Genomic DNA, 19,750 nt, shown 5'->3' with positions numbered 1-19,750 from the left:
TTAGGGGCAATCAGGCAGGCAGGCAGGTGAGCAGTTAGGAGCCAGCATTCCCGGATTGTGAGAGGGATGTCCGGTTTAGGCCCGATTGGGCCTAACCATGGGATCGGGCCTAAACTGGCAGTCGGACATCCCCCGAGGGGTCCCAGATTGCAGAGCGTACAGGCCAGGCTGAGGGACACCCCCCCCTTCCATGAATTTCGTGCACTGGGCCACTAGTTTCTTAATATTGAGCACCCAGGTGATTTGAGTTGACATGGTGTAAGGGAAACTTACACTTAGCCCAGAACACTTGGATTTCTTCATTGTTCTAACTCAGGGGTCCTCAAACTTTTTAAACAGGGGGCCAGTTCACTGTCCCTCAGACCGTTGGAGGGCCGGACTATAGTTTAAAAAAAAACTATGAACAAATTCCTATGCACACTGCACATACCTTATTTTGAAGTAAAAAAACAAAACGGGAACAAATACAATATTTGTATTTGCATGTGGCCCGCGGGCCGTAGTTTGAGGACCCCTGTTCTAACTAGCTGTGTGATCTTGGATAAGCCTCTTAGCCACAGTTCCCTCAATTATAAAATGAAGAGATTTTAACTTGAGGTTTAAGCTCATTCCAACTCTAAAAATTTTAGCAAAGGCATTGTATATATACACTAGCGGCCCAGTGCACAAATTCGTGCACAGGTGGGGTCTGGCCAGGCCTGTTGGGAGGAGGAGACTACAGGAGGTTGGCCAGGCCGGCTGGGGGGAGGAGCCGCAGGCGATTGGCTGGCTGGCCCCACCCCCGATTGGGGTTGGGGGACCGATCTGTGGAGGCCAGTGGCCCTGCCCTTGATCGGGGTGGGAGAGTCTGATCAGGGGTGGGTTAGCCGGGGGGAGGGGCCGCGGGAGGTTAGCTGGCTGGTCCCACCCCCTGATCAGCCAGTTCCCTGGCCACAGTGGGCGTCATAGCGACCAGTCATTAGGGTCATTACGGCGTTATGGTCTCTGGCTTTTTATATATAGAGAAGATAAATCTATGAACTGATGCTGGTATGGTCCATGGCCTAAAACATTTGCTGTGATGTTGCAAAAGTCATCTACCTTTGCAGCCTTAGAATTTCCTAAAGGAATAAGAATGTTGTATTTCAGTGATGATGGTTAAATCTTAATATGAAGCAGTGGGAAAGTTAGCTATGTTCTACATCTTTCTGTGTGAGTTGGTAGTTTTAGAGAAATTTTGAGCAGATTTGATAGCAGATTTTAGTAATAATTTTATATGATAGGCTTTTTGCTGTGATACCACATTTGGTTACAAGTTTAGGTTCATTCAATTAAAAGACAAAACTAATTGTGGCACTTTATACTATTTCACAGGTTTTTATCTCTTCCTATGGGTTGTATGTAGCTGATTCCAGTGTATACTAATTTGTTATTGCCTTACATTTTATAGAGCTTTTACACATTATCATAGTTTTAGAAAAACTAATTTACCCATAAAAAAAAAAAAGCAACTTAGTGGCCCTATCAGGGTCCCTCAGTTGGTTACAGTGTCTTTACAATAAGCCAAGGTTGGGGGTTCAATTTCCAGTCAGAGCACATACAAGAAACAACCACTGAATTCATAAGTAAGGGTAACATAAATCAATGTTTCTCTTTCTGTCTCCCTTCCTCTCTCTAAAATCAAACAATAAATAAAAAAACAACAACAGTGACTAAAGCTAAAGAGAAGCCAGTATTGTCACTTCTGATTAAAATCAATAATTTTAGATTATAGATAGAAATATGGAACTCAGACATGCGTTTAGATATAAAGTATTTTTCCCTGTAATGTTACTGCTTCTTTCAAATTTCATCCCAAACATGAGTCCTGCTTTTCTATTATTCTGTTTTCCAGATCGATGTTTAAAGAGCAATTTTATACACAGGATCCTTAGTAGTGTTTCATATTTAATAGTATATGGGAAAATGCAGCAAATGTTTTTATCATTTTAAAGTGTTGATCTTACAGATGTAGTAACTTTTATTGTCTTAATAGAGAGGATCTCTAATTAAAATGTTTGAAGAGTTTTAATCAAGGTGAATATGATTTATTCTCTGGGTAAAATGTATTTCAGGGTGTCAAGTAACAATTCTAACACCAATATAGGATAGTGACATACTGCTTGTCTCATTGAAAATACTTAGGAGTGCATCTTACTTATTGTGGTCATCATGAGACTTAAATGTTACACATACATTTTTTCATAAATGCAAAAGTCATTCACAGAGAGACATTTGAACTCTTAAATCAGGTGTAATTTAAATGGATTTTAATAGGTTAATCTGGAAACTTGATTTGTGTCTTTGGAAAAGAATGTCCAAAATTTTCAAATTGATTTTTGAACAGTTTACTCATGTGAGATCTGAAATGTAGATTGTAATTGAACTTTCTGTTGGTGATTTAGCTTTCTCATCACATTACTGTTCTATAATTTAATGATATTGGAGGCCAACTGAGTGTAGATGAGACTTAGTTTATGATTTCACAGAATTGTACCAGGCTACGGTGCTTTACCAATTGACAATATTTTTCTCTCTTTCCTTGACAACAGTTATTACTTTTGGCAGCCCAGTTCCACTCCCCTCAGGTCTCCACTGGAATCAAAGAGAAACCAGTTAATCAAACATCAGTAGTGTTAACTTCAGGTTTTAAGTCATTAAGACTCTATGTGTCTCTTCTGTGTAGTAAAGAAACGTATTTATCGAGCAAGTGTTGTGTGCCAAATGCTTTCACAGACTTATTTAATTGCCACACAATACAGTGTCTTCTCCCATTTCCCCCTCCCCAAGCAGATGAAAATGCAGTTTGGAAAGTTAAATAACTTGTCCAAAGTCTGAATGTTTCCCACTGGACTTTTTCCTCAAAGCTTGGGTCTTTGGCTATATTTTTGCTGGTTGAGTTTGCTTAAAGATTAACTGATGGATAAATAGGATTGTTGCAGATGTCATAAATCATTACGTAGTTCTTTGTCATCAAATATGATTAATCATCATTAACAATAACTAGACTGCATTTAAATCATTTTTGACTGTTATCTAGGCATTGTGCTATGTATTATAAAGGATACAATAATATAAAGGAGGAGAGACTTTATAGTACTCTGAGATGCTTAAAATCTGAGAGGGAGCTTCCTTTCATAATTGATGGCTTAGTTGTGTCTGACTAGAACATTGCCATTCCTCAGATATTTTTACCAAAGCAACTTTTTTGAGGCTGAAGCTTAAAATTAAGATCAAGCATTTTTCCTTCTTTATTTTTTTCTAGCTGTGTCATTCTGAATTGCTTGGAATTTCAAATTTTCACCCTTTCCCCACCCACCCTGTTCTAAATTTCTTGTAGAAAATTATTCATAGGGGACTAAAGACTTCTTGTCCTTTGTATATAGTGAATGTGAAGAATATAGTTCTCTTCATTTTAGTTCTAATTGTCTCATATTATAGTTCTCTCCAACTCTTAGTAGTTACCTGACTGTCAAGATGTGTAAGTATATAATAGACTTACATCCTTTCAAATTCAGACCTTTAGAAAGTTAATGTTTTTGTATCATTTGAAGTAATGTAGATGAAAAGTCAGATGTTTGTGAAAGAAAATAAAGACTGTTAGCATTGTGTTATTGGTACTTCCTAATGAGGGAATTTCAATTTTGAATTGGGGAAAGGTAAAGGGGAAAAGGTCACTTTTAAAAGTTAAAGTCTTGATTTGATTTTTAAAAGTTTTACTAAACCTTAAGAATTTAAGAATACGTAATTATATCTTCCCTTTAAAAAAGAGCTTTTGTTTTTTTCCCCTGCCAAATGAATTTACTTTGCTGGCTGATCACTTCGTACTTGAGCTGCTTGGGGGTAGATATTGTATACACTTAACAATTAGCAAATATTAAATATTTGTGTATATGTGGGTGCATTTTATTTTATCATTTGTTTTGCTGAAGTATTGTTACCAAGTCCCTCTTGAGTATATTTGCAGTTATTGCAACCTAAGTAAATCAGTTTCATCAAATGGAATTAAAATCGTACTCACATAAATATTTAAGATAAGGATGTTAAAACTTTTTTTTTAATATACATAAAACTAGAGCCTTTAAATTTTGTGACAGCTAATGTTGCTTGCTGTATCAAGGATGGGTGAGGGAGAAATTAAAAGTTCATTATTAGTGTAATCATTTTGCTACTATTGTTGACATGTTCACTTGACTCCAAGACCAAAGCATGTATATGTAGGAATTTGCACTTGAAGCTAGTTTTCTTTAGTATATTGTTTTTGGACTTGTTTAATTTTAGGAAAGATTATAGCTTATGGATCTTCTCCTTAATGGCCTTTTCCATTCAGTAGTTTCCTCCCAGTTAACACTTAGTAATAAAAGTCATGACTAAGTAGCCATGTGAAGTATTTAGTTAGGTGAATGAAAAATCCAAAAATATTAATATTTGAAATTTGAGTTTGTTGCTGCACGTTATTGTACTTAATTTCTATTTGAAAAAGACATTAGATTGTTTAAACATTACTTTCATTGCTGTAGATAAGGACATTAAAATATTCTTCCATGTTGTGCTTAGTAATTCAAATGTTCATGTTTTAAAAATTGCATTGGTGTAACATAAGGTAAAATGATACTCATTCACCAAACACTTGTTTATAGCCTTCTAAGTTGCATTGAAGAAAAACATACAATCCCTTAAGTATCTCAGTCTAGTAAAAAAAAAAAAAAAAGATATACAACATATTATGAAGCATTATGAAAATGTAATGATAGATATAACCCAAATATTATGAAACAGCTGAGAAGGAGTCATGCGCTTTGCTTAAAGTCAGAGAAGGATCCCTGGAGAATATGACACCTGAGTTGTATTCGGGGGCTATGTGAAGAATCAGATAAAGAAGAGGCAGAAGAAGACATGGGAAAGTGAATGGAGAGGAGTGACAGTGGTCCGGATTTACTATTGGTTTAATTTTGTTAGGGAATAAATGTAAAATAGGTAGTGGTGAGTGAAAAATGAAGTTAACCTTTTGCGGTCCAATGTTATTTTTGGAATTCAAACAGTCTGGTCCAAATTAATTGACAGGATTGAATGTTGAACTTTTTAATGTTCTTATTGCTTGACGTTGGACCTGCTCCTAGCGCCTGGTCTGTCGAGTCAGCCTCGCGGTTGGACCGAAAAGGGTTAAAGTAGGCATAGACTTTGACTTCATTTTTGCTGGTTGAGGTTGCTTACATTAGATCTTAAAGAGTTGTTATGTTCCCTTTTAAAATACACCCCCACAGGCCTGTCATTAATGAGAGCTGGATTTTGAACAGGGCATGATGCTCATATGTCTATTTTGATGGTGATTTTGAGGAAGATAGAGTCCAAGAGGATATTAGCATTCATGATGGTTAGAAGGCTCTTGCAGTGATCTAGATCAGCGGTTCTCAACCTGTGGGTCTCGATCCCTTTGGGGGTCAAATGACCCTTTTACAGGGGTCGCCTAAGACCATCGGAAAACACATATATAATTACATATTGTTTTTGTGATTAATCACTATGCTTTAATTATGTTCAATTTGTAACAATGAAAATACATCCTGCATATCAGATATTTACATTACGATTCATAACAGTAGCAAAATTACAGTTATGAAGTAGCAACGAAAATAATTTTATGGTTGGGGGTCACCACAACATGAGGAACTGTATTAAAGGGTCGCGGCATTAGGAAGGTTGAGAACCAATGATCTAGATGAAAGTTTTAAGGCAATAATATTCAGGATGAAAGAATGGGGGCATATTTGTCCTAATGTTAGCAGCACTTGGTGAATGGATGAGAAGGGTTTGAGAGAGAGGAAAAAAGATAAGATAATGGTATGTTTCTATCTTGTTGTAACTAGGTGATTAAGTTGCCACTACTGAGTCTGAGAATACAGGAGGAAGATTTGAGTGGGCGTGGTGAGTGAGTTTACTAGGGGTTTTGTCTGGAGCCTTTGATTGGAGACATCCAGCAGATAGTTGAATAAAATAGGCTTCAGGGACAATATCTGGGCTCCAAAATAGATTTAGGAGCAATTAAAATATAAACCAATAATTTAACTTCTTTGAGCTATGGGCCAAACTTCTTGGGAAATCTGAGTTAGGGATCCACCACCCAGAAAAGAAGTGTGCACACATTCTATTTGCAAAATTTTGTATACAGTTCTAGGAGTCTCCAGAATCCCTTGCCATTTTAGTCTTGTGCATTTTAGAACCCTAGATGTGTGGGTAGTAGTTATAACCATGAATTAAAATCCTTAGGGTCCCAGTGTAGAGCAAAAAGAGTCCAGGACAGAACTTTCTCGGGATTAAAATTATTTAAATGGCACTGACAAACAGAAGACATGAAATAGGGGAATACTGTTCCTGAAAGAAGGCTACATTATATTGACTTGCATTTATTTAGCATAATTATACTCTTTTTTAAAAAATCCTCACCCAAGGATATGTTTTTATTGATTTTTTTTAGGGGGGGGGGGGAGACAGATAAAAAGAGAGAGATAGAATGAGAAACAGAAACATCAATTGGTTGCCTCCAGCACTCGCCTTAATTGAACCTGCAACCTTTTGGTGTACGGGATGACACTCCAACCATCTGAGCCACCCAGCCAGGGCAGCATAGTTGTACTCTTAAGGTACTTTTGTTTTTGTTCATATCTGTTTATTTGCTAAGTTTGAAAAGCTATATATTTTTTCTGACATTTGATGCCCATATATGAGAATTCAAGAGATTCTATCATTGGGTACTTGTTAGTCAACATGAGAAGAATTATACTGTGTCCTGGACTGGGCTAAATTCTGACATTCTTATTAGGACTGTCTTCGTGATAGTCCTTTGAGATAGATGCTGTTATTAAACCCACTTTGCACATGAGGAAATAAAGGCTTAGAGGAGTTAATTTGCTCAAGGCCACATGGCTTGTGAATTTAAAACAGCCATGACACAAATCCAGGCCATTCAGACAGCAAAACTTATGTTCTCTACTAGTATACCATTCTGTGGTTACCAGGATAATCAGTGACTGGCACTGTGATATTATTACTTTACCATGTTAGCACAGTGAAATGTGAGGTGAGCCCAAGAGTATGAACTAGATTTGGGGCTGTATGAGTTTTAATCCTAGCTCTGTGATTTGGATAAATCATTTAATCTCTTTTCCTTTGTTTGAAAATTTTTATGCCTGAGCAATCACCAGAAGAAACGTCCTGTTGCTCCATCTGTGCTCTATAAGGCATGAATACTAAGGAAAATACTACTACAGTCTTGGATTATAAAACAGCTTTTACTTATATGAGAAATGATTTTAGTGTAATGTAAGAGTACTTGTACAATATTTAAAGCCTCTAGGTTTATATTTTAAATATTCTTTAGTCTCCAATAGAATATTTAGTAATTCATGCTGGGTAGAGACATTTTTGTACATTTTCTAGCTTTTATGGAATCTTATGTTGTAGAGCTTGAAAAGATCATTTGAAGTTTTGCTCAACTATTGGCAGTGTACTGGAGTTTATAGTTAATACACAGCTCTTTCTTTGAAATCATTCTGAATATTCATTCTGCTTCAGGTGTTTATTACTTAACAAGAGGCCCAGTGCACGAAATTCATGCACTGAGATGGGTAGGGGGGTGTCCCTCAGCCCAGCCTGCACCCTCTCCAATCTGGGACATCCCTCTCCCAATCCGGGACTGCTGGCTCCCAACCGCTTGCCTGCCTGCCTGTCTGATTGCCCCTAACTGCTTCTGCCTGCCAGCCTGATCACCCCCTAACCACTCCCGCCTGCCAGCCTGATCTATGCCTAACTGCTCCCCTGCCAGCCCGATCGCCCCCAACTGCCCTCCCCTGCCAGCCTGGTTGCCCCTAACTGCCCTCCCCTGCTGGCCTGGTCGCCCCTAACTGTCCTCCCCTGCCAGCCTGGTCGCCCCTAACTGTCCTCCCCTGCCAGCCTGGTCGCCCCTAACTGCCCTCCCCTGGTGGCCATCTTGTACCCACATGGGGGCGGCCATTCTTGTGTGAGGGTGTGATGGTCAATTTGCATATTACTTCTTTATTATATAGGATTATTATATAAGATTTTAAGGGAAGGTGTCTTAATCTGCTTTATTGTAACATCTGCATATGCTGTCAGCAAACAAAACCACGTCCCACATACTGTAGTCCTCTTATATGGGATGAATTCCAATATCTCAAGTGGTGCCTGAAATTGCAGTGGTACCAACAATAATAAATTAGAACAGTTATAAAAATATAATGTAATAAAAGTTATGTGAATGTGGTCATTTGTTTGAGGGGATTTCTTGCTAAAGTCTTCATATAGACTCAATGCTTTCTTGCTGCTATCATTTGGGACATGTTTTTTGTTCATGTCTTCTACCCACAGGTGTAATGCCTGTTTGTCTTCACTAAGCACTTATGCATTGTGGCTGTAACTGCTGTGGTTTGAAGTGTGATAGCTAAACTAGCACAGATTTCTTTTTCCTTCCTCACAATGTCATTGATAGAAGAGTCATTCTTGTTGTCTATCTTCACAACCTCCCAGCATGTGATTTTTTTTTTTTTTTTTGTATTAAGTTGAGAACTTTAAGCTTTTCACTTACAGGAAGCACTTTTTGCTCCTCTTTGACATACCCAATTGCCACGATCACTATTCTTGCGCTTTGGGGCCACTATTAAATAAAATAATGGTTACTTGAACCACAAGCACTGTGAAGCAGCGATGGTTGATCTAATAACCAAGATAGCTGCCAAGTGGACAAAGGGATGATTCCTGTCCTGGCTGCACACAGCAGGATGGTGCCAGATTTCATCATACTATTCAGATGGGTTGTAATTTTAAAATCATGAATTACTTATTTCTGAAATTTTTCATTTAGTATTTTCAGACCATGGTTGACCGTGGGTAACTGAAACCACAGAAGGCAAAATTGTGGATAAGGGGGACTACTGTACACGGACTATTAAAGTTATTATCACATGGGCTTGTATCATTTATTTGTGAAAAGTTTAAATAGCTACATCTTATTTATATTTTATATGGATGGCACCCTATGTATCAGGATATCTAACCAAAAAAATAGTAGTTTAGGTGTAGGGGTAAATTCAATTAAAGCCATTTCAGAAAAGTCAATAGACCTGGGATTTGAATATTTAAATACTGTTTTTAAAAACATATATTTTATTGACTTTTTTACAGAGAGGAAGGGAGAGGGATAGAGAGTTAGAAACATCGATGAGAGAGAAACATCGATCAGCTGCCTCCTGCACACTCCCACTGGGTATGTGCCTGCAACCAAGGTACATGCCCTTGACTGGAATCGAACCTGGGACCCTTGAGTCCACAGGCCGACACTCTATCCACTGAGCCAAACCGGTCAGGGAGGGATTTGCATATTTAAGTAAAGGAAAGGCATTGTTCTCCTAAAGGGTTCCTTTTTAAGCTCTCCAGAAGGCTTTAGAATAATAAGACTCAGTTTGAATCATCATCTTAAGAATCCTCTTCATTGATAGTTGAGCTGGTATTTTATTGGTAGAATGACTGAAAGAACTGTTTTGCCTACCTACTCCTTTCTCTTTGACATTCATACCCATTAGAAGAGGCTTGGAGAGGATTTATTTTAAACTGCTTTATTGAGGTATGATTGACATACAAAAAACTGTACGTATTTAATGTATGCAACTTGATGAGTTTGGAGGTAAGTATTCACCTGTGAAACCATCACCAAAATAAATACAGTAAGCATATAGTTCATATAGTTGGTGTGTTGTTGTTTTTTCCTGCCCTCTTTGGAGGAAATTCTAGCTCAGTAATTTCTGTTTGTTTCAGGTCAGAAGTATGTGTGAAGCTGATAAGTAATTGTTGCAGGATTTCCCAGATTGTGAATACAGAATTTGTAAAGTTCATGTGGCACAAAAAGGGCTCCTTACCCAAAGATTAGCAGGAAATCATTCAGTCAACAAGTATACTAGTAAGAGCTTAAATGCCAGGTCTGATTTTAGTGGCTGAGAGATTCAGCAGTAAAAAATATCCCTGCCTTCATAGAGCTGACATTGGCCGGGAGGAGGGAGGCCAAGAAAAATCAGGAATGTGGGGTTGGAACTTGAGGGTCACTAGTAGGAGGCTGCTGCTATTTAAAAAGAGTGGGCAGTTAAAGCTTCGTTTTAAGGTGACACTTGAGCAGGGTTTTGAGGTTGATACATGAATGAGCCATGAAAGTATTTAGGGGAAGAACATTTCAGAGAGAGTAGCAGATAGATACCTTGAAGTGAACTTGTTTGACGTATACAGGGAATAGCAAGGGAGCTGGTGTGGCTGGAGCAGAGCGAGCAAGAAGGGAGGACTAGCTCGTGTCAGAGAGATTAGCAGATTCGAATAAGGCTTTGTAGCATAGAGTTGGAACTTCCAACTCCAAGCAAAATGAGATGAGTTACATGATTTGATTTTATGTTTTCAGAAGGTCAATCTGATTGCTCTGTGATTATAGGACAAGAGCAGAAACCGAGACCAGTTAGGAGACTGTTGAAATAAGCTGAGAGATGATGGTTTGGACTAGGCAAGTAGTAATGGAAGTGGTTAGGAGGGCTTAGAGTCTGGATATATTTTGAAGGTAGAGACAATAGAATTTCCAGTTGGATTAAAAGTGAGGTAAGGGTGTAATGAGGATTACAAACTTTTTGGCAATTGTAAGGATGTATTGGACATTTGCTCATTTGGAGAAGATTGCATGAGAAGCAGATTTAGGGGGAAAGATGAGGGTTTCTGTTTTAGACTTGCTAGTAGACATTCAAGTAGAAACATTGAGTAGGAAGCTGAAAATATGACCGATATTAGGGGAGAGGGCCAAACAGGATATATAAATTTTGAGGTTAACTTAAGCCATAAGAATAGATGAAATCAACTTCACCTTTTAAAAACAGCGTGGATGAACAAAAAGGCTTAGAACTTGAGCCTTAGGGTTGGCAGTTGTGATGAAGAACTGGTAAGCAGACTGACAAATACAAACCAGTAGAGTAGAAAGATGGTATAGCTTGGAAGGCAAGTGAGAAATCTGTTTCAAGTAGGAATGGTCAGCTCTTTGAATTGCTGCTAGATAGGTCAAGTAAGATAAGAACTGAGACTTTGACCATTAAATTTAGCAATGTGGAAGACCCTTGGTGACCTCTTCAAGAGTAATTTCAGTGAAATGGTAGAAAATGGGAATCCTTACTAGAGGGGCTTCAAGATATAGTGGGGAAAATAGGACTTGGATACAATCAGCATAGAGTTCTCCTTTCCTGCCTTGTGATTTTGCTGTAAATGGAAAAGAGAGAAATTAGGTGGTGCTGGAGAAATATGTGGGGTTGTGAGGATTTGTTTGTTTGTTTTTAGGATGGGAAACTGATAATTTTGAATGCAGATGGAAATTATGTAGCAAAGAAAACATTTGATAATGCTAGGAAGGAGGATTGCTAAAGGGGGTCCTTGAATAGATGAGTTGTTATGGAACTAGAGCAGTACTTGTTAAACTTCATTCTGTGTGTGAATCACCTGGGGTTAAAATGCAAGTTATGGTTCTCTAGGTCTGGTTTGGGGTTCTGAAATTCTCCATTTATAACAGGTTCCTAGAATTTGCCTGTGTTTTTTGTCCCTGTGCTATAATTTGAGTATAAGAACTGGGCACTAATTTGCTAGTAGCATAAGAACTAACAAATTATATTGGTATGCAGTCAACTAGATTAGTGGATATGGTGAATTTGTAGTTTCTTTTCAGGTTCCTGTTTTCTCAAAACAGGAAGCAAGTCATTATCCAAAAAGATGGTAAAGTCATCTAGGATATTTGGGTCAGTAGATTAGAGAAAAGTAGGATTGTGGGGTTAAACTAAGGGCCCATTTGTGATTAGTGGTCATGAATTTAAACTGAGATGAATTGAATATGAGCATACGTTTTATTCTTCATTTACTTTCAACTACATGGGTGCAGTGTAGGCAGGCAGTTGAGTCTTATAATGGTGTGTTTTTGGAGGGAGGTAGAGAGGGACAAGTGACTTAAAACAAATGTTACATAAAAGGTAGTTAAAATGATGGACCATGAAATCTAATCTGGGAAAGGAAGAAAATTAGAGTATGCTAAGTTAAACAGAAAATGTGGGCTTTATTTTTGTTTTCTGTTTGTTTTGTTTTTAAATGCAGGTCTTTCCTCAATCTTTAATTTGTCAAAGAGCTCTGTAAATCTACAGGAGAGGAAATCTCTGAGCTTGTGTTTTACTAAATAAACTTAGGGGAAAGATGTTTCACACTTTCTGCTAAAGCAAGTATTAATAACAGAGATTGTGATTTTAAATGGAGGGGTTTTGCTGCAGATAAGGGAGGGAGGTCTTAAAGGATTTTTTAAAAATGGTTTCTATCAACTCTAAAAACGGTAAATTTATTTTATTTCTATTAAAACAGATTGTTAACATCCTTATAAGTCATACAGCTTTATCATCATAGCCGTATAATGAAATATTTACTGTATGGATAAATACAAATTTTCAACCATTGGTTTTTGTTTTTGTTTTTGTCTCTTTTTCTCTCTTGGATATTACAGATGACCATGGATGAAAAATATGTAAACAGCATTTGGGACCTTCTGAAAAATGCAATTCAAGAAATCCAGCGTAAGAATAACAGTGGTCTTAGTTTTGAGGAGCTCTATAGAAATGCATATACAATGGTTTTGCATAAACATGGAGAAAAGCTCTACACTGGACTAAGAGAAGTTGTTACCGAACATCTCATAAATAAGGTATCCAACTTTAAAGGACTGTTACTAATTATACTGAATCTAGGAAATCTTTATACCATATTTTACTATGACTAGAAGTATTGTTTTTAAAGGCTCTAGGAAGCCTATAGAAATAACCAGTTAATGGCTATATTACAAAACCTTACTCAAAACTTACAATCAGCTAAATCAGAATTGTTGATAATTGAGGGAAGATGAAATTTGTGTTCTATGAGCAATATTCTCTATAATCATAGTTAAGGAAGCAAACTTTCAGTAATTTACAAATGCTTATTAATATGTTAATTATAGAGCATCATTTTTTCCTTAAAATGCATAATCAACCAAAATTAGCTTTCTCCACTTTCTCTGCATAGTTGAAAATATTAAAACTACATTGTTATATTGTCTAAGACTTTTTACCATTTGAAACTGACTTTTTTTTATTTTAACTGAGTTTTACTTTAGAAATATGAATTTTAAAAAAATAGTGTTGGGCTGTTAACATTATCAAATGGTTCTTTGGTTCCAAAAAGATGTATTTGTTTTTTTAGAACATATGTTTTTATAAAGCAAACTCTTCCACTGCAAGTATGTCTGGCTTTAAGATTGTCAGATAAGATGTAAATACCACAGATAAATAAAAACTCAAAAGCTTTTGTGTGGTATTAGGGTATTCATTTTTAAAATTTTACTTTTGAGAAAATGGAAGTTGTACCAGTAGTACAATGATCTCATTGTAGATTCACCTGTTATTAATATTTTGCCACATTTTTGCCAATCCATTTATTGATACATGTTATTATCCAAATTACTGATATTATTGCTGAACAATTAAAGAATACATTTTAGATTTATTTACTCTCAAATATTTGAGAATATTTATCCTAAGAACAAGGAAATTCTCTTAGTTAACCAAAGAACAATGTTCCAAATCAGGCAGTTTAACATTAATATAATACTTTTATCTGATACAGTCCACATATAAATTCACCCTTGCCCTGTGTAGCAGTGATACCCTTTATTGCAGTTTTCTGATCCAGAATCCAATCCAGGATCACATACACAATTTCTCAGCCTTTCTTTGTCTTTCAACACATTGACATTTTTGAAGACTATAGGTCAGTTGTTTTGTAGATTGTCCCTCAGTTTTTGGTTTGTCTGATTGTTTCCTCATGACTAGTTTCAGGTTATGCATTTTTGGCAGGAATAATACATAAGTGATGTTGTGTCCTCAGTGCATCACATCAGGAGGCACATGATGTCAGTTTATCCCATTATTGGTGATGTTAACTTTGATCACTTGGTGTCCGCCAGATTTCTCCACTGTAAAGGTACCTTTTTTCCCTTTGTAATTCATAAGTAATTTGTTCAGATATATTTTGAGACTGTATAAATATCCTGTTCCCCAAGAAACTTTCATGTGATTGTTTAGCATCCATTGATGATTCTTGCATGAATCATTATTACTCTAGTGGTTACAAAATAGTCACTTTTTATTTCTATTATTCCTTCTGCAAGTCCTTTCTCTTAAGTGGGATTACATGAGCAGTAGCTAGTATCTCATAAAGCAGGTGATATGTTCTTCATGCAATTCAATGGGTGTTTTTTTGTTAAGTGACTGCTAGGAAAATACGGTAGATGCAAAGAGATACATGATACTAACGCTTTGTAGGTTTGTTTTTACTCTGATGTGAGAGATGATACACACATTAGATAACAGTGTGAGGCATTATATAATTAAGTGGTAAATAAGTTACCCTGGGCTGTAAGATTTCATGAGAAGGATCAAATTGAAGTGAGCCATGATAAATTTGGAATATAAGTGAACTATGTGTAAGGCATTCCAGAGATTGCAGGTATAACGTGATTATATAGACATGTTTACTTAGGTGGTAACTAGAGTTTGATTGAGGTATATAATAATTTATGGGAATTAGTGGATTATGGTACTGAAAAAATGGTTTGGGAACCAACTGGAGAAAAACTTGAATGCCAAGTTAAGGGATTTGAACTTAACAGTGGAGGTTTATTGGATGTTTTTAAGTAGATAATAATGTGACATTTGAGGAAGATTAAAATGGAATTTATATAATGTAGAATTGGGAGGTTGTTTGCTGGAAGCAGGAGAAAACCCGGGAAAATCTGAGTAAAGCATTAGGCTAGAAATGAATGGATAATGTCAAATTCTAAAGTAAGACTAGATGGTATTTGGTTATTGGGAGAATTATGGTGCCACTAATAGAAATATTGTGAAATAATAGTGGAAAACTGATTTGGAATGAGTAGAGGAAATGACAAATTTTCTTTTAGATTATATTGGAAATTTTTATAGTTGGCAAGCACCTTAGAAATTATTTTACATTTGAGGATAATTGTGAGATCGTAATAAAATTCTCAAGTAAAAATATCATGCTTGGAGATACAGGTTTAGAGCTTGGGTAGGAGCTCAAAACTGAAGATCAAGATTTGGCATTTGGTAGCACATCTTGAGGAATAAGTGTTGGAAATCACAGAGAACAAAAATCCCAGAGCCAAGGAATGAGTCTTCAAGAGCAAACTGTGGTTAAATAAGTATGAGAAAATAAGACTAATATAAGGCGCTTGATATCAAAAAAAGAAAAATAGAGTGGAAGAGTTTTGCTTTAAGCTCTTGAAGGGAGAGAAGATTAGAGCAACTGAGTTCTTGGATGTGGAGAGAGTTGGGAACAATGGGGAAGTAAAGGTAGAAGAGAGGGGCATGTTCTCATTTGCCAGAGTTCTATAGAGAATGATGATAACACAATTGATTCTTAATTTCTATATGTGCCAGGTCCAGTTCTAATGCTTTTTACAAGTATTAATTTGGTTAATGGTCACAATCCAATGATATTATACCTATTTTGCAAGTTAGGAAACTGAGGCACAGAGATTGGTGATTTGTCCAGATGCATGTAGCTAGTATATGGCCAAGATGAAACATTCAGTCATTGTGGTTTCAGGCCGAGTCCTTGACTTCTCTGTAGATTGGCTCCTGAAGTATACATAGTGAATGGATCAAGATGTAATAAATATGCTAGCCTTGAGGCTGCGTGAGGGGCTTCAAGTAAATTGGCTCAATGTTTGTAAAACTATAGTTCTTTAAATTCTAGGTCTTAGTTTATATAATTAAAATGAAGGAATTGTCAATAATATTTCTGAGATTCTTTAATTCTAAAAATAATTAAGCCATACATCTGAAAATGAGGTGAAGAGTCTTGGTCTAGCCCTTGTGGAGAATATAGGGAGGAATTGTCAAGTGAGGAAAAAGCTCAGTAGAAAATAGATCGAATGTGTGATCATCATCATTATTATCATCATCATATTATTTTAAGCAGTGCTTTGCAGCTTGGGCACAGAAACAGAAAAATCATCTGTAGTTAATGTGCTATGATTGAGAATTGGCTTATCCAAAAAGTGAGGAGAGAAGGCCAGAATGGGAGGTCAGTATTTAAATGATTAATTTTTGGACTCTCCACATGGTTAGGTAGAAATTGAAGTCATGTGAACACATAATTCCATGGTAACTGGGGGAGCTTTAGTGTTTTTCAGTTGTTTAAAGTGATCCTATATTAAGGTTAACTGTCATTTTAAAATACAGGCAGTTCCCCAATATATTCCAGAGAACATGTATTCAAGTTGATTGTGCTAAAGAAATTAAAAATATATTTGCTAAATTCTTAATTTCTTTTACACAGGTATTAATGATAGAGCACCAGCATCTGAAAATGTTCTTTAATATTTTTTTTTCACAAGCCCTCATTTGACCAGCTTAAACTGTCAATTTCTGACTAAGAAATGTACCAGTTTCAGCATAGCTAATTCTTTATTTCAATTGACTAACTTTTTGAAACTCTGTTAGTATCTGTGCTTACATTTTTGTGTTTTCCGTTTATCTTTTTTGATTTAACTGTAAATACTACTGTATGGAGACACCAAAAGAAGTCTGTTAACTGACAGGCAGGGTCATCATATAGTAATCCAAAATGTTTGTCTCCTGATATAGGAAATCTTACACTTGTTCTACCAGATGGGACTTTTAGAAATGCTTGCTTCCAAGTAAATGTGTATAAGAGTAGTTCGCATGAAAATCAGTATCAGAAGTCTCATCATTGCACCTTCTGACTAGAAGATGAAGGAATGATTTAGGGTTCTGTGGTGTCAGTGTAACTATCTTCAGTCTTACCAAATATATCCCTTTGTGTTTTGAAAGCATTATTACATGATCTGTTCATCAGCTTTTTGTTCTCTATGCTTTTAGCAGTTAGCTGAACTGCCTAATGTGTGTGTGTGTGTGTGTGTGTGTGTGTGTAGTTTTGCTTTTTTCTGTGTGTTTTTTTTAAGCAAAACGAACCTTTGCTTAAAGGTTCTTTTGAAGTGAACCTTTTAGTGTTTTAGTGGTACGGCCTAGATAGCCAGAACCTATCTTTTCATGTTGAAAAATGCAATGGAAATACAATTTTTACATGGAATCAGGGATGGTTTATTGTCGTTTATTGGTACCCTGATTTCAAGATGAGAATAATGAACATTTTGAAGAACATTTTTGATAAAGCGGAATGGTACAAACTACCAGAGGGCATATGAAGGGAGAACACTTCTTTGAGATGAAATTATCTGATTGACTTTGGAAATGAGTTCACAAAATTGAAGCAGGCATGGAAAAGCTAAATGCTAATTTCTCTTTCTTGGTAGTATTTTCTTTCTAACTCTACCAGAATGTTCCCTTTGAGGAAACTGAGACTCAAAGGAATTCAGTGAATTTCTGAAGACCACAAAGTGAAACTGAGGGTGTGATGTGGCCTTTGTGTCTCGCCATAAGAAAAATCTTGTCTTATTTTAGTAAATATGAAACCTTTTCAGAATTCACAGGGTTTATTTTTCTTTAACTCTTTTCTAAATAAAATAGCTTTAAAAGCATGGTTATATTGGAGAAAAAATGTTCTGCTACTTTCCAGTCTTAAGAATTTTTAAATTATAGATCATTTTGTCAAATCAAATGTGTTCTTGTAAGACTTAACACCGAATTCAACATTCAAAGGTATTTATTTGACAGGCTCTGACTTAGGTGTAGGAAATATATTGGTAAATAGAATGCATCTGATCCCTGCACTCATAGAACAGATAAATAAGTGTTTAGTTACAAAATATAATGGAGAAAACAGCATACAGAGTGTTAAAGAAAAATGATGAGGGCAACTACATAGGCCAAGAAAGGGCTCGTGGAGGAAGTGGTGATGTTTAAACTGGGACTTGAAGAATGAAAAAGGTGCTCAGGAGACAAGTGGGTTGAAGAGCATTCCAGGCAAAAGGAATGCCTATGAAAATTTTTTTCTTTCCTGTAAAGGACCAGATAGTCAATATTTTCAGCTTTCGGAGCCATCTTTGTCAGGGCTCCTTGACTCTCCTGTTATAGCACAATGACAGCAATAGACCATATACTAGTATAATGAGTGGCAGGGCAGTATTCTAAGAAAACTTTCTTTTAGAAGGATAGCAGGCTATCATTTGCCCATTTCTGGACTAGAGAAAATGGGGGTGGGGGGTGGGAAGCCAGTTGTGAATGGCAAATTAAGAATTAGTAGTGAGGCAGAATGGAGTTGGAGAAAGAAACGTAAGTCAGATCATGGCAGGCCTTGAAGCCTGGGTGTAAGAGCTTCATACTTAATTATATGTACAAGAGGAAGTCATGAAAGGATTTTAAGCAAGACAGTGACATGATCTGATGTAGGTTTTTAAAACTTTAACTCTGGTTGCTGTGAGAGCTCAAAGTTGGAAGTGAGGGGAACAGAGTAATAGCTTCAGGTGATAGTGGGGATAAAGAAAAGTTTTCCATTTCAAGAAAAATTTCTGATGTAGAAATATTGTTGCCTGCGGGTTGATTATCCCAGATGATTTATAGTTTTCGAGCTCTTGGACAATTCAGTGATTTGGGGTAAAACAAAAAGATGCTTCATTTGGACAGATTACTTTTTTAAAAATATATTTTATTGATTTTTTACGGAGAGGAAGGGAGAGGGATAGAGAGTTAGAAATATCGATGAGAGAGAAACATCAATCAGCTGCTTCCTGCACGCCCCCTACTGGGGCTGTGCCCGCAACCAAGGTACATGCCCTTGATCGGAATCGAACCTGGGACCCTTGAGTCCACAGGCCGACACTCTATCCACTAAGCCAAACCGGTTAGGGCTGGACAGATTACTTTTAAGATGCCAAAGAAAGCAAATCTAGTTCTCTGAGAAGTTTGGACTGGAAATGTAAATTTGGGAATTATGAGCATATAAATGATATGTAAAGCCCTGGAAGTGGATGAAATCACACAGAAAGAAGAAATGAGGGATGCAGGTAGAACTCTGATGAATTTAAACATTTCAGATAGTTTGAGGATTGTGGCGGAGACTGAAAAATGGCCAGAGTGTTTAGTGTTACTTAAGATTCAGTGCTGACCTTAAATTATAAAATAATTTAATTTCAACATTTGTTGATTTGAGTTGTGGTTTCCTGTGTATGTGTGCTTTATGTTAAAAGATAGTTTTAAATTAAAAAATAGGGATACTCAGTTCTTTTACTTGTTGGCAGGGTTAGGTAAGGATTGAATTATTTTTTAAAGTTTTCTGCAGATTTATTGAAGTATAATCTAAAATTGTAAAATATTTGAAGTGCTTTGTTTTGGATGGATTATCTCCTTCTAGAAGATTTCTATTTGAGGTTTAAACTTGATAGTCTCTAAGCTCATAGTACATTAAACTAGAACTTGCTGTTTTTTCTTTTACTCACTGTTGAGCATTCCATGTTTAATAATCTACACTAATAAAAGAGAAACATGGTAATTGGCGTACGACCGCTACCCTTTTCATTGGCTAATCAGTGAGTATATGCAAATTAACTGTCAGCCAAGATGGCAGCCGGCAGCCAGGCACTGAAGTGAGCACGAGGCTTGCTTGCTGCAGACTCCAACGTTCCCCGCCT

General features: G+C 36.6%; 1 protein-coding gene across 6 annotated transcripts in view; it reads left to right on the top strand.

Annotated features, from left to right (window-relative positions):
- Nucleotides 1-9,631: 9,631 nt before the first annotated feature.
- CUL3 (cullin 3) overlaps nucleotides 9,632-19,750 on the top strand; it is an 82,018-nt gene continuing 71,899 nt past the window's right edge. The window contains exons 1-2 of one of the 6 annotated variants that reach the window (XM_014531064.1): nucleotides 9,632-9,655; nucleotides 12,587-12,784. In XM_014531064.1, the coding sequence (XP_014386550.1) occupies nucleotides 12,587-12,784 (198 nt within the window). In that variant the 5' untranslated portion in view covers nucleotides 9,632-9,655. Of the gene's footprint in view, nucleotides 9,656-9,872; nucleotides 9,989-12,586; nucleotides 12,785-13,946; nucleotides 14,098-19,750 lie in introns of those variants that run through there. The other 5 variants (XM_014531059.1, XM_014531063.1, XM_014531061.1 and 2 more) reach the window with 5 other exon arrangements.

This window comes from Myotis brandtii, unplaced genomic scaffold (assembly GCF_000412655.1).
Source record: "Myotis brandtii unplaced genomic scaffold, ASM41265v1 scaffold79, whole genome shotgun sequence".
Taxonomy (NCBI): domain Eukaryota; kingdom Metazoa; phylum Chordata; class Mammalia; order Chiroptera; family Vespertilionidae; genus Myotis; species Myotis brandtii.
This window is presented reverse-complemented; position numbering and strand designations above follow the sequence as displayed.